Genomic DNA, 15,334 nt, shown 5'->3' on the forward strand with positions numbered 1-15,334 from the left:
ATATTTATTACTTCAAGCATAGGGAACTTCTGCTGTCTTGCAAAAGACTCTGAAGTTGACCAGCTGCATTCTACCACACACTACTTTCAGAACAGTTCTGGTCACCCACAGGCCTCTGTGTCATAATTCTCTTCTCTAGAAAAAACATTTGTTTCCATATGCAAGTAGCATATATTTTGCTACAGCAAAAATATCAGATGAAGGTTAAAAAGGAAAAAAACCCACTGTACTTTTCTGTGTAAGTTTTTTTAATTAAGACAAAATATATTTTAACGTATGATGATATTCACCATCTACACTTTCTGTGAGTACACCCTGACCGCACAGACACTCCCAAAGGCTCTGGGGTAACTGGTGGAGCAAACCAGCACCGAGCATGAACAGTATTCATTATGAGAGTAACACAGGCAGAAAATGGGTGTCCTTTATTCAGCTATTTCAGTGTCGTCATTCTCTTCCCGTACCACAGTATGGGAAGTGGTGAACAGCACAAAAACTATCTGTATATGGTTCTGACTGAGATTTTCAAAAGTAACTAGTGATCTGATGGGGTTCAGTCCTCCCCAAAAAGTCACCATGAAGAGAAATTACTCTGGGGAAGTGCTGTACATCTCCTGCCTAACAGAGGTGAGTTCAGGTGGCAGAGACGGCCAAGAGCTGCCTTCTTTGGTACTGCCACTATTGCTGCTATTCCACTGAATCAAAATAGGCTGCTTCACTTGGAGTGAAAGGCTCATGAAGTTGCAGGGGGTATTGCACCAAGGAGACAATAATGTACCAGGTGCATTACTGGTGACCAAGCCAATGTCTGTGTGAGCCTCCAGGGCCAAAGCCACAGAAGAGGTCTTAGCTCTGCAGGGCAGACCCAATCCATCTCCTAGAGACTGTACCGACAACTAGTTTATTTGAAAATCTTACTTGGATGGAAAATTTCAGTCTGGTCCCTGACAGACTGTCAAATCAGTCTCTGCCCTTTACCCAAAACAATAATTTTCTATTATCTGACAAACTTCAGAAGAATTTTTTGGTTTCCTCCACTGCCTGCATCAGGATGCCATGGGGCTGCAGAGCTACTGTCCCATCCCATTATTTTTTGCCTCCGAGCCCCTGAAACCTCTGCTACTACAGCTCAACTCCCTTGGCTGTTCTCACCCTGGCTTATACAGCCCTGTGTTTGTTTTCAGCCAACAGAGCAACTCATTCGCAGTTCCTGCCCACATCTAACTGGCACTGACATGCTCAGAGATAAATTTAATCTGGTCTCTTACTACCATGGAGCCCAGAATCAACCAACGAAACACCCTTGATGAGCCAAACTTTCTCTGAAGTGCTGGCAGGGCTTCAACACCCACCAGCCAAAAATTAGTGCAGACCTTTTCCTTTAAAGGGTTATCATCTCTAAACCCCTTACAGCAACCTGGGCTATTTCCAAGGTACGTTTGGGAAGAACTTCCAGGATAAGTCCCTGGAAAGTAACCTTGGCCACTGGTCCATCCTTTTGCAGAACTAGATCCTTCTGTACCCTGGGACTACAACAGGTCTCTGTTTGATTTCGTGTGCTAGATTAGGTCTTTGGCTGTGTAAGAGGGTTCCTTATTACACAGAGAAGGAAGTGGCAGAACTGATGTGTATTAAAAAAAGTTACTTCTTCCCCTTTTAACCTGTGATTTTTATCCTGATAGCTGCAGTAAATCATTGAGATACAATTGCAGGGTAGTGGGCAGTCCTGACTCATTTTAAGACAGCTCCACCCTCACGTGGGTGTATTCCAGGACAAGAATTCTCAGTATGTCTAGACTTGGATAAAAGTTGTGTTTTTAAAGATACTAGCTAACAAGGTTTGACTACCATGATTTGAAACATTTCATAGACAGGACAAGTCAAATGCTGAAAGTTGTTTAAAAGTGTTTGCTAAGTCATTCTAAAAATACAACTTTAAAGCTTGTCTAGACAATGACAAAATACTCCTTACAATGGCATGCCCACTGCAACAGCCAAGGAGTGTAATAGCATAGGAAAGGATCAGGATGGATTTTCTCCACGTAGGTCTTCAAAGCAATGGTGAAGATTGAAGTGCAGGAAAACCCTGAAGGGTTTGTCTAGACAAAAAGGTAAAAAGGATCTTTTTTGGTTTTTTTCAGTAGATTTAGTTCAGCCAGGAACTTCTTTTTTTCAAAAGCAAGACCTACTAAAAGTCAACTGATACAATTGCCAAGTTTTAGCAGGTCATATTCTGGGCTCCTTGCTGACTGCAACTCAGCCTGCTAAAGTGATGTTAAAGGTTTTGAGGTCTATGTGTCTGTCAGATTGGATTTTTAGCCCTTAAATAAGCTTGATTGAATTAGGTCTTCTGGAAATGGCCCCTTCCCTAAGGCTGATGAGATGGCAGCTCATTTTTCATGCCCATTTGAATCTTCAATCTTTTGATTTCAAATCAAAAATCTTTTAACCCAAAATCATTTGCCTAAACTGTACCAACAAATGCAAAGTTCAGTTTGTCTTTAGCATCAGTATTTCTAGCTGACTGTGAGCACCAATTAATTTCCTACAGGCCACCACAGCAATTTGTTTTGACTTCGACTTTGTTTTCCCCAAAATGTACTCAGACAAAACCCTTGATCAAATCTGTTCCTTTAAACATCTACTTGAAAATGTCCAGCCCACATGCTTGCACACATACCCACTCTAACAATTGTCTTGTAAAAAGTCAGCAGAAAAATTCTTAGTCATTAATACATATCCTTACATTGGTTTGCTACTACCAAGCTTACTGGAGAGTGAAAAAATCATATGTCTTTCCCAGAATTGTGCTAGTACCTTTGACATCTTGAACAATACTTTCAGGAAAGAAAAGAAAATATGAATGAAAAATTAAAAAGTCACTATGACAATTCTAAAACAAGCATAAGCACAGCCTCCCAGCCTGTTTAATATCAGGCTCTATTTTGCTAGGTAAAAAACAACAAACAACTCCACAGCAACAAAATGACAACAAACAGAAACAAAACCAAATAAACAAAACAAAAAAAAATCAACAAACCCTAGCAAACCTTATTAGTTCTGTTTATTATTAAGGATTAATGACATAGGTGAGTATCAATCTGATAGGAAAAAAGATCTACCTCTCCATTAGTCCCATTAGAGATTATGTCTTTATAGCATGGGTGGGTATCTAACATTCAGGGGAAAATTCACAAGTCACCGACTCTATTGAAAGATTCCACCAAATAATAATTTGCTGTTATAACTCGAAGTGACCAAAGTAACACAGTCTGGATGTGCTTGAGACTCCCGGAGTTTAGCAGTCATTTGTCAATAGCTCTCAGACAATGGAGCTGTGAAGCGGAGCCACTTAAGTTAACATGATAAGGTTTTTACATGATTGTGTAAAGTTTTTTTGGCCTTGACATGACCATCTGAAATATTTTAGAAATACACATTGATTTCCTGTTTTGGATAAATAGGAATAAGCAAACCTCCCATGCTCAGGAGGCCTGGAGCCAGTCCATGATTCAAAATAAGACAGAGACTCAACTGTCAGCAAAGGCTTTTTTGGTAAACTGTTGTCACCAAAGACCTGGACAAAGTCCTTAATAAGCCCAAACCACTGCTAAACATTAGTAGGAAGTTGATCTGAATCAGATCAGCATTCTCTGAACTTCTGTTTATGCTTCTTTCAGGTTTATAGTTCTGTCTTGAAACTTTCTTATGTGCTAAAATAATGTCTCCAATAACTAACATTTTGCATATATATATATATATATATATATATATATATATATAATACATAGCTAAAAGACAATAATATCCATGCACAGATTTTATTGTCTGACTTTTTTTTTTTTTGTCCTCTGAGGAGACATTCAGTAGCAGATGTATTCCAGGCCTAATACCATTTATTGTCATTCACTAAACCGAGTGGACGGATAAAAATCCTTTTATCCAATATGACCAGAGGAAGGTCCTTTTCAGCGAAAGCAAACAATTAGCAGCCCTGAGTTATTATTTCCTATTATTGTGCAATAGAAGAGGCTCTGGACATTTCAGTGAGAAGGATTAAAGCGACCTGCTTTGCAAACATCGCGTATCCGCCTTCCTCCTCTCCCCGCCCCCGCGGGACACTGGCGACGGGCGCGAACGCGCAGCCTGCCCCACCCGTGGGTCCCCTGTGCGGGCCGGGGCGGCTCCGGCCGCTGTCCCCGCTGCCCCTGCCCGGCCCCTGCGGGACGCGCCCCGCCCGGCCGGCGCTGCCCGCGCATCCCGCGCTGCTCCCGGGACCGCGCTGCGCACGGAGTCAAAGTACACAGCGGCTCGGTCGATAGCCTATTAGGCTAGAAACAGTTCTGCATATCAAAGGCCGACGAACCTAATGACTAAAAATATAAGTACCTGACCCGGAGGATTAATCACACACTGTCAGGCTGAAATTGGTGCAATTCTTCCAATCATTAACGTTTTGCTTACAAAAATGTGCTTTTCTGTTTGTTTTTCTGCTAAATGATAACCATTTTCAAGTTGAATCGGCTGATAAAAAAGTCGAAAACAAGACGGGAGTTGTGCTGGAAAGGTCATACGTGCCAGTTGGGCATGGAATAGCCAACGGGCAAACAAACAGGACAGAGCAGGATGGCACGGAAGGGGCTCGAAGGTTTTCCCGAACGGTGTAAAGTGCTTTGGCTGTTTTTCTCCTGCCAAAGAGAAGACTGCCCGTAGAGGGACACTCGTCCGCCCCACCGTGGTCATGCCCACGTCGGTGGCTCCCGCGTGGGAACGAGCTGGGAGAATTAGGGACAGATGCGGGGGGGTTATTTCTGACCGGCAGCTCGGCCGGCCCCGCCGGTGTGTTTTACCTCCCTAAACCCCCTCCCCGGGTGGACGGGTGAGCAAGGACATATCGACTGCACAGCTCTGTTTGTCACCTGTCGCGACACCCTGGAAATCCACATCGCTGGCCAGGCGGCTGCAGACGGCGCATCTGCGCTCCCCACCTGCAGGGAGCCGCCGAATCCCTGCCACGGCGGGGAAAGCGCCTGGGTTAGCGAGCCCGGCTTCCCTGGACCCCACTGCATCGCCCAGGACGCGACCCCGCGCAGTTCCTCGGGCAGAGACCCCCGCGCCCATTACATGGGGCTCGTCTGGCTCTCCCGGCTTGTCCTGGCCGACATCAGCCCTCGTGGAAATGGCGTTTGCCCGGTGTCCACTCTCACGGGCCGCCGCCGGCTGCCCACCCGGCACGGCCGCTCTGCTCCACGCGTGTTCCCATCCCCACGCGAAAGCACAGCCGTAACACGAAGTCGCGTTGAAGAGGTAACGCCGGTTTCGTGCACCTTGATGAGGTCGGGACAGAAAACAGATAAAGAAAGTCACGGGCGGCATCTCCCCGAGCGTTCCCTCCTCTGTTTCCGGCCCTCACAACCCCATCACCTTCACCGCCGCAGCTCCCGGCACTCACGGCGAGCTGTCCCCGTCGGGACCCGCGACGGCAACCCGAGCGAGGGAAAAGCCGAAGGATGGAGAAGCGATCTCCTGCCCCTCAGCGCAGCCCCACTGAGCTGTCTGCGCCCGCCAGCGATTCCTCGCGTGGTGCGCACCGCGCTGGGGCTCGATCCCGGCGCAAAGGCCGAGAGGAGCCCCGGAGACGCCCTGGAGAGCCCCCAAGCTGCCTTTGTGACGGGCGGCGTTAAACCGGGGCCGGTGCCCGCGTCCCCGGCACCGCCGTGCTCGGCCCTGCCGCGGCCCCGACCGGAGCAGCTCAGGGGGCAGCCGGAGGCTGAGCACGGCGTGAACGGGCAGGGGGCACAGAACCTCCCCATCACTCCATCTTTTCGGGCCCCGTTCATGAGAGTGGTTTTCGAATAAACCAAAGTTAAAGTCACTAATTCAGAAAACTCAGCTGGTGTTTCTAAAGAATTAACTCGCTTAGAAGCAACATTTCGTCTGCTCTAAGGGCCATCCTCCCTCGCTAGTAACAATAGTCACTTGTTGCTATCTAAAAACATTTCTTGGCACTAAAAGCCTCTTTGACGCTTGGCCAGGTGTAAATCCCTTTTCCCTGGGTGCTCACTGTGGCACCTGGAAGGGCTGAATACCCACGCGAGTGCCCATCCAGGATGCCCGCTCCTGGGAGCAATTCTCATTCCCCAGGTTCCGTGCTCCTTCCCTGGGTCGACGTAATTTCGGAGAAAGGCCGATGAATAACCACTGTTGACTCAGGTGGGTCAGCGTCTGCCCCGACTGGGGTCGATGCCCGGCCCCGAGCAGTCGCTGCCGGCCCTGCTCCTCCTCCAGCCCGCACCCCCTCTCTGGCCGCCCAAGGTCAGGGCGACTCGGGGGTAAACACCCACGCTTCCAGCCTGGGCTTGCCAGCCAGGTTTTCCTCCTCCCAACACAGAGCCCATTCCCATGTGGGCACGGGCAAAACCGAAACACGGGGTGGGAGGCTGAAACACAGCAAAAAAACATAGCAGAGAACCCACATGAGCCTCCTGTAACCGAGCTGAAAACTCGGGGTGGCTGGTGACTGGCACAGTACTGAGGGAAAAGCCACTTACAACACACCTGGCAGAGGAGAGGTTTGGGTTTTCTCCTGCCACTGGCAGAAAACTGGATGGCCAGAGTGGCGAGTGTTACAGAGTTTAGGTTTATTTCACAGATATGTCCATCAAAAATTAAATATCAGGTTTTGCCATTTTTTTTTTTTTTTAACACTGAACAAATATGTACAAAATATGAACAATGTGAGGTACAAAACCACAAGACTTTTAAAGAAAACTAGTATGTACAGAAGCGGATATGTGTATGATAGGCATTATCTTCCCATGGCTGTGTGCCTCATTTATGCCCTTGCAGCTGATGCCAGTTTCTGTCCTGCAGCAGGGCCCTATTGCTCCCTGCAATTTCTTCTCAAATATGAAATCCATAAAAAACAGTCCTAGATATTTTAAATCAATTTTTTTTTCTTTTTTCTTTTTTTTTTTGCAAATGGAACCATCCAAACTGTGAGGCAAAATTCTCAAAAATCTGAGAAGGCACATCTTCTCTCTTTCAAGAAGAAAAAGGAATCTGTCCAACAACTCTACCTGACAAAGGGATGTCTCAGTAGAGAGCACCATGGCACATAAAAGGGTGTGAGCATAAGGCACTTCTCAGGATTGTCAAATCCCTCCCTATTTCACAGAACATGTTTCTCTGCTTACAAAGGGCGTTTAAATTAATCTATTTAAAGTACGTTTGTTTACACATATAAAGGTCTTAGTCCTGCAATCCATACTCACTTCCACACTAGTTAGAGTTTTGCCTGATCACCAACAGCAGCTGATTCAGACCCTCTCCACCATCATGAGTAAGGGCAGGGTGCAGGATTATATTCCACTTAGAACACTGATGATTGTACAAACATATTTTACAAATAATTAAATACAAACCACGGTCCTTTAACCAAATGAGAGATACCAAAACTGAACTGCTTGCAGAAAATACATCCTTCTTCCTCTGCTTATTATAAAATTAGTCTATTTGGTGATGCTTTTTTCTTTCAGTGTAACGGTGAAAGTTTTCTCCTGTAGCACAACATTCTTTCAAACCAGCCCCTGGTAAAGTGCAAGCCGAGTTAGGGTCTGCTCTCTGCACAGGACTGTTAGTGGGCAGCAGTGTAATAGCCTTTATCACCTTCAATGTCCACTTCTTGATCAGAGTCATCAGAGACATCTGAATCCAGGTCCTCCTGTGAGGCTGGTGAGGGGGTGTACTGTGAGCCATCCAGAGAGACCTCCTTACCCTTCTGCTCGGGGCTCTGGCAGCTCTCCGGCCTTTGGTCACTGTGACTGTCAGCACCTTCTACTTCTTCTTTTTTGGTGGCCTGGGGGTTCTCCTGCAATGAAAGAATCCTGCTTGGTACAGAACTACAAGCCACAGAGACAGGAGGCCCGGGAATTCCAGCTGTGCTGTGTGGGAAAACCACCTCGGGTTTCTTGCAGAAAAAGGCAAGTGTCCTACCTCCCTGGGCCTCCTGCCTATAAACCTGCCCAAGTGGGACAGGGCCAGGCAAGGGCTCTGATCCCGCTCCCTCACAGCCACAGGGGCTGCTGCCGTGAATAAGGCTCCTTGGCGATGGTTATCACAGCCACTTCAAAAGAGTCAGGAGCTGCTGGAGCCCAGGAACCTCTGAACTTTTGTCTTTAGCAAAGCAAATGTTTATTATGAGTCTACAAACACCGACACACAGCTTCCTCCTGCCCTGATCTTTCTTTAATTACACCCGGCAGCAAGAGGAGGGAGGTTGAATCCATCACTGGCCCAAAAACATATGGAAAAAAAATTACAAATTAAGCTAAAACTTAACATTAAAACACTAACCACTAAAACCAAACCAAAGCCCTTTTTTTGAAGGCAAGAGTAACCTTATGTTGGCACCTGTCTGGAGAGCCCAGTCCCCTAAGGGGGCATGAAATGCTATTCTAAAGAAAAAGCAGGCAGAGACATGTACCCATGATATAACCTTGCAGGCTGAGAGAAATGGATGTGACTGAATGAAAAGGAGGAAATGACTTAAAATGGCCGAGATCCCAAGTGAGCTCTCCGGACACTGTGGCATGGGTTGGACCCTAGCCAGCCTCTTGCCAGAATAATAGGACTTTATTAAAAAATCAACTGAAGACTGAGTTAAACTCAGGCAAATATCACAGAACAGATTCATCTAGAGCATGGTACTGTGATCAGTTTTCTTTTCTCTTTACTTTTACATTAAAGGCTAATTTGCCAGTAAAACATGTGTGCCCATGTCACACTTACTGAAGCCAGACTCAAGCCAAAACATTGGAATTTTTCAAAAATACTTGAGCCAAGGGACCTCAGTTTTGCCAAGCCAGGCACAGCCCCTATGTGCCATAAAAATCCCTAAATAATTATCTGCTTGATCATGATTTCTAAGGGAAGGGAAACTCCATTAACTTCTTAGCCTCATACACTATAACTGTGAAAGGAAAGTAAAAGCTACTCAGTTTTCCATGCAGCTCCTCTAAACAAGCAAGGTGTTTGTACCTGCCTTCTCCCAATGTTAGCAAAATACATCAACATGTGTTTATTAAGAGAGGGCATTTTAAAACACCAGTTAATATTCTCCAAAAAAACTGCCTAAGTAATTTACTGACAATTACTTATCTTCTCCACATTAATTGGCTAAACAACATATGGGTTTACAAAACAATTAGCGTGGAGTTTTAATAGGTGGTGTGTGAAAGACGGGCATAATTGATATAGGAACTGCATTAGAAGCTTTTAACGTTAGTGCTGCCTGAACGAGCCCTCATGGATTCCAGCATGACTATTTGTCTTTTTAATCAAGGTGAAGAGGTTAAACAGCCTTTCAGATGACTTCTGCATACAACCTGGAATAGGTGAGCACGGCATAAGATAAGACAATTAAAATACTTATTTCTATAGAAACAGAAACATCTACGTACCTGCTTTAGACGCCTCCATTTGGCTCTGCGATTCTGAAACCAGGTTTTGACCTGAGCAACGACAACGAGAAAATGTGTGGGGTAGGCTTGGAGCCAGTAAGTGCCCGGAGCCCTACCCAAGCCACGAGCAAAAAAGCAAGAACCTGCCAAGCACCCCTCCCCTGCCGACCCCGAGCCGGCCAGGTCCCCGAGAGCGATGCACCGACAGCAGCTGCACGGCAGGGCCTGGAGCGGCCGGGAAGGGGGTGCGGTTCCCCGGGGCGGGGGCACGGCCTCACCTGCCTCTCACTGAGCTGCAGCATCTTGGCCAGGCGCTTCCTCTCCGGCGGGGAGAGGTATTTCTGCGTCTCGAACTTCTTCTCCAACTCGATGGTCTGGTCGTTGGAGAAGCGGACCTGTCCCCCCTTCCTCTTGTGCAGCGGCCGCTGGATGAAGGGGCTCCACAGCAGCGGCTTCCCTACAAAGAGAGACCGAGGGTCACTGGCCGACCGTGGACACCCGTGACTGGGGAACCCCGGCCCTGCCCGGGCCCAGGGCTCGCTAATTTCCTTCGCCTGATTTTATTTCTCCCAGTTCCTGCTCTGATCTTTCCCCTCTCTGATTTTTTCCCCTCCGCCAAACAGACCAGTTAAAGTCTCTCTACGGGCTTTGGCAACATTTCCGTCAATGTGTTTCCTGTTGGTCTATCTCGCACAGAAAGAGACCAAAAAAAAAAAAAAAAAAAAAAAAAAAAGACCTTTGCTTCCTTCTGCTCTTTCACCGCGATGCCCCAAAGAAACTGTCTCCCTTTCTCTGAGCCAGTGCCCGGGTCCCTGCGGAGAGCGGGGACATCGCGGGGCTGGGCAGGGGTGATGCGCCAACAGGAGGGCACTGGGCTTCTAGGAAGAGCCCCCATGTCCCCCATCCTCGGCTGGGGGTTTGCCCTCCAGAGGCCGCGAGGTGCCCGCCTGGCTCGGCCCCGGGCCGGGTGAGAGGCGAGGCGGTGCAGGCAGCGACACGTCGGGGAAGCAGCCCCGCTACGGAGCCACGGCCGCGTCCCGGGACAGGAGGTTCTGGCCAGTGCTACTGAGTCACGCTGTTTGTGCCTGCACCCTTTGCAGTTTGCTGCATTGTTTCTCGAGATTTTGCTTGCGTCAGGCTTTAGTAATTCTGGTGCAAAACAGACTCAAAAAATAGGAAGCAACTGGTTATTTTAGCTGTCATAAAGTCACATCCCACACAGAGGAAATGAACAATATCAGAAAAACGGATCCCGGCTATCAGAAGTCGAGTGTTTCCTGAATTTGTCTGTATTGAGGATGTCGATAAAGTAATCAGCAATGTGCACGACTCCCGGGGAAGAGCCTGCTTCAGGCGGCCAGGAAAACACTTAACAGCTTCTGAAACCAGATTTACTCCTATCGAGAGCTCAAGGTTTCCTGTATGAACGGAAAGGGTCAGCCTCTTTCACTGCACAAACGTGGTGAGTCAGGTCCAGTTTTGCAATCACTAAGAACAAGTGCTGCAGCCCGGGCACGGGGCTCAGCCCCCGCAGAGGGGTCGCTTACCCTGGCCAAGGGTACGAAGTAGTCGCCGCGGCCCGAGCCGACCCGCGGAGGAACCTCGGGGGCCCCAGCGAGCGGAGCCGGCCTCCCGACTGTTTTTCAAGTCATCCGCAGGAAAGACTGAGATCTGCCATGCGATCTCCAAGCACAATTAAAACTCCCCACCAAAACCACACGCGACATTACTAAGGACACTCTCAGAGTCACTTGGTTTGAAGGAAAACAAATCTGAGTCACCGCGGCCACGCACTGTGGTCTCGCTGACAGACCCGGAGAGCGGCACGTCTTTAATTTACTGTAAATCAGACGGGGGCCGGAGGGAGCCGGGGGAACGCAGAGAAGCGGCGGGGCTGGCGGGTGAGGGGACCGCTTTCGGGCACTTCCCATTTACCCCTGCCCCGACGGCGGGATGGGGACGGGACGAGGGCAGCGTGGCAGCCCAGGGAGGGCGGAGGGGGGAGGCACATGGCTTACCCAGGGGGTCCTGCCGGATCAGGGCGTGCGCGTAGTCGCCGACGGCGCGGGGGAAGGAGTAGAGGGGCCCGGCGTAGGCGCCGGTGCCATAGGTGGCGGCGAGATGGTGGGAGAAGGCCGGGTGGACGGGGGTCGGCTCGTAGATGGGGGTCCGGTACGGGGACACCAGGCTGGTGAAGGAGGAGTTGGGCGGCGGCAGCGTCGGCGGCGGCGGGGCGGGCAGGGAGTGGGGGGCCGGGGCGGCGGCGGGGCCGCGGCCCAGGATGTCTTCAATGTAGAAGGGCGTGGGGTGCGCGGGCTGGAGCAGCGGCGTGGGCGCGTACAGCGGGACGCCGACGCCCAGGGCGGCCGGCGCCGCGCCGGGCGGCTGGTACTGCATGGCGCGGTCGCCGCCCGCGCACCCCCGCGCCCCCGGCCGCCCCTGCGGAAAACCGGCCCCGACCGCGGCGGCTGGGTGCTGGCACCGCGGCCGCGGGTTTCTCTGGGCTCGGGTTACCCTTCGATAGGTTTCTATTGGCGCGGGGCGGAGCCCGCGTGGTCCCTGTCCCCTTCCTGCCACGGCGCCGTCTGGCCAATGAGCCCGGCCAGGGAAGGGGGAAACCACCCCCCGCCGGCAAACACTCCCCCGCCTCCCCGAGCGAACTCCCCGCGGCGCCAATCAACCACGGCCGCAGCGCGGGGGAACCCGGGGCGGCGGGGCGCGATCTGCCGCCCGCCGGGCCCCGACGGCACTTGGGGGCCCGGCGCCTCCCGCAGCGCTTCCCGCTCCTGTGCCCGCGCACGGCACAGCGTCACCCGGTTCTCGGGCGCACGGCACAGCGTCACCCGGTTCTCGGGCTTCCCCGCGGCGGTGCGCGCTGACCCCTGCAGCGTGGCCCTGGCGCGGACCGAGGGAGGAGGCAAGAAGCGGACGGGCACCCCCCACTCGGCCCGGGGATCTCTCGCTTGGAAAAGACCGCGCGGGCGCTCCGCCTGGCTGCGTGGACCGGGAACGAGTGGGGGGAGTGCGTGGGCGGCGGGGCCGCCCGGGCTCCTGCCCCGTGCCCAGGACAGGGCCGAGAGCACGGCGTGGCGAAGCAGGAAGTCGCGCCGCGCTGCTCGCGTCCCGCCTGGCACCGTGCGGCAGACTGGGGGCGATGGGGGCCGTATGGGGCTGGGGAGCCAGTGCCCGACAGCTTGGGCGGGGAAGGCGGTATGACGGCCCGAGCAGCGCCACCTGGCTCCATCGATTAAATTTTTAAGATCCCGCCGGGTGATTCCCCCTGCCCCGCAGCCCCCAGCCAGCACCGCTGTGGGCCGGACTCGGGGTGGTGGGAGGTGTGAGGAAGGGGCAGCGAGCCCCGCTCTGCCCGCGCCCCTCAAGCAGCCGGGGCCTCGCCCCGACGGCAGCGGCTGGAGCAGCCTCTACCTGTCCGTGCGAGCGGAGGCGGCAGGTGCACCCTGCGAGTCCCGGAGCCCGCCGTGCCCCGTCTCCATCACACGCCCCCGTGCTGACAGCGAGCACGGAAAGCTGTTAAGGGATAGCAGGTGCTGGTATAACTCTGCTTTTTTTTTTTTTTTTTCCCTTTAAAAAAAAAAAAGTCTCCAAACCCAGGAAGATCTTAATAACTAAGAGGCTCAGAGCGAGACGAAAGGGTGTTGGTGAAATGAAAAACAAAAAAATATTTTAATAATACAGAGGTTGGGTTTTCTTTTTCTTTATATTGTTAACAAACGCCAAAACTCACCTTTAAAGCGTGGTCTTGTGTCTTGTAAATATCAGGTACACGTAAAGTGAGCTGACAGTTTTGATTGTTTTTTCTCTGTGTTCAGTCTCCCAGGCATTGCTCTTTCCAAGGGGTTTAGTTAATGTTTTCATCTGGAAGTGTTGGATTTGCAGCTTGATTTACTTAATAAATGTACAGTAAACCGATGACCCGTTGCCCTCTGGAATAACGACGTGCATGATATGAGGCAGCAGAATGGAGGGCCCCCACAATATTTTACAAGCTGTCGATTCAAAATCTTGAGAACAAGTTTATGCAAAAAGAAAAAAAAATGTTTTTCTGTATTATTGGAAAACAAATAAATAGAGGAAGAGATTATTCCTTTCTGACTTTTATACAAGCAATAGGCCTTGTTAAAAGGAAGTTTTAATGACACAGTTATTACATTCCACTACCCCTGCATAATCCCTAAAAAGAAAAATGAAGCACTTAATTTTGCAGTTCTACAGAACCACCCCTTTCAAATTCAATTGTTAGACCTCAGCCTTCCTCCTTCCACGGGTTGGAGACTATTAAATCCGCATTCATGAAATGTCACATTTATTGAACTACATAATTTTTTAATATCACTAGTGCAGGTTTTATAGTTGATTTTATTGTTTTTATGGCCATTCGGGGCTCTAAAACCCGGATTTTTTCAATGTTGTCCTTATAATTTTTTTCACACAGTCAGAACTAATAAAATAGAACAGTTGTGACTTTTTAATGCAAGGGGTCTCGGAGTTTCAATATTTTCACTCTGCTGGATACTAAAACCAATAAAAATACATGAGATTTTAATTATTTTCTGGATTAAATAAAACCTTTTCCTTTTCTCTTGGAACATACATTTTGTTTGTAGTTTCTGTCGTGAGGGAGATAATGCAACTTTGCACAAAATACATTATTACCAATATTGTTGCAATGAATACAGTTTTGACCGGATTTTACAGTCTAACGGGCATTTAAAGTAAGGTGCTGTAGATCAGGGCAACGAAGACAGTGCTTGAGTATTTCTATTATTTCTTCTCCAGGTTCTCTCTGGAAAGCTCTCCAATTTATCTGGAAAACCCTGAGCGGGGTGGAGGGAGGGGGGAATAGAGAGAGAAGCACTGAGAGAGAGAGAAAATATACGCCTTTCCCGATTAAAAAGAGGAATGCTTTCACATTAATTTTCTTGGTATGCACTTGAAACACCACCAAGTTTTCCTGCTAATCTGGGGATTTCTGGAGGGCGGCGGGGCGGGATGCGTGCATCCCCGCACTGGCACGGTCTCAGCCCGAAGGGATCGGCTGGAGAACTCATTATTTTGTGTAATAACTTCGGGGCCCTGTCTTCCCCTTCACTTTCCGTGAAATCACCCGCCTTCGAGGAGTTCTGAGCTCAAGGAAAAAATAACAATAAAAACCAAGGTCCCCACTTGCAGCAGGCGGCCCCGCTGCCAGCCCCGACGGCGGGGCCGGGCGGGGCCCGTGTCCGCCGCTGCCGCCCGGGCGCGCTCCTGGCGGGGCGGACAGAAAGAGCGGCTCCGGCCGGAGGAAGCCGGTGCGAATGAGCTGCTCCTTGTGTCCCCTCTGGTCGGGGGCTGGCGGGCAGGGGTCGGGCGGGCTCCCCGGGGGGAGCAGCGGGGTCCCGGCTGCCACCGGCCGCGCCATGAGTGATGCTGCCACGCTGGCCTGGCAGGACGGTGCGCCCGGGGCTGTGCTGTAAGCGAGCCCAGCCTCGCTCATCGGCTGTTTTGAGCCGATTTCCCTCCCCTTCCAGCCCTCGTCCTGCGTGGAGCCCCGGACAGCTTTCCCCAAGGCCGGCGTTCCACAGGTGCCTGGCGGTGGGAGAAGCATTTGCAGGAGGAAGGAAGCGGCCCCCACGGGCTCCGGTGGGGATCTGGAGCCTCCCGCCGGCCGCCTCCGAGCCACTGCTGCGGGGAATCTGGGCCCCGCGGCCCGGCTGCGGGTGGTCGGATCTCCCTCTGCCCCAGCCCCGGGGCGGGGGAGCAGCACAGCTTTAATTTAGCGTTTATGTGTCACCGTGTTCGTGAGCGGCTTTTACGGGGCGGCGGTAACTCGAAACAGCTGGACGGCGGCACCGCGGGCGCGCACGGCGGAGGGC

The 15,334-nt window shown here is 50.9% G+C and overlaps 1 protein-coding gene across 1 annotated transcript; it reads right to left on the reverse strand.

Moving 5' to 3' along the window:
* Nucleotides 1–6,621: 6,621 nt before the first annotated feature.
* On the reverse strand, nt 6,622–11,858 carry HHEX (hematopoietically expressed homeobox). The gene is made up of 4 exons (XM_088059418.1): nt 11,480–11,858; nt 9,740–9,918; nt 9,462–9,512; nt 6,622–7,870 (listed from the first exon to the last, which is right to left on the reverse strand). Exons 1-4 carry the CDS (start codon nt 11,856–11,858, stop codon nt 7,637–7,639), a joined length of 843 nt encoding a protein of 280 aa, XP_087915544.1. The 3' UTR covers nt 6,622–7,636.
* Nucleotides 11,859–15,334: the final 3,476 nt, after the last annotated feature.

Source organism: Pseudopodoces humilis, chromosome 9 (genome assembly GCF_049639895.1).
Source record: "Pseudopodoces humilis isolate 2021_Gansu_Grassland_sample_001 chromosome 9, ASM4963989v1, whole genome shotgun sequence".
In the NCBI taxonomy this organism is placed as follows: Eukaryota; Metazoa; Chordata; class Aves; order Passeriformes; family Paridae; genus Pseudopodoces; species Pseudopodoces humilis.

Coding starts and splice junctions, on each gene's coding strand:
- HHEX (XM_088059418.1), bottom strand. CDS start 11,858: ATGCAGTACCAGCCGCCCGGCGCGGCGCCGGCCGCCCTGGGCGTCGGC. Junction 9,513..9,739: donor TGCAGCTCAGTGAGAGGCAG/GTGAGGCCGTGC, acceptor GTCGTTGCTCAG/GTCAAAACCTGGTTTCAGAA. Junction 7,871..9,461: donor AATGGAGGCGTCTAAAGCAG/GTACGTAGATGT, acceptor CTTTCATTGCAG/GAGAACCCCCAGGCCACCAA.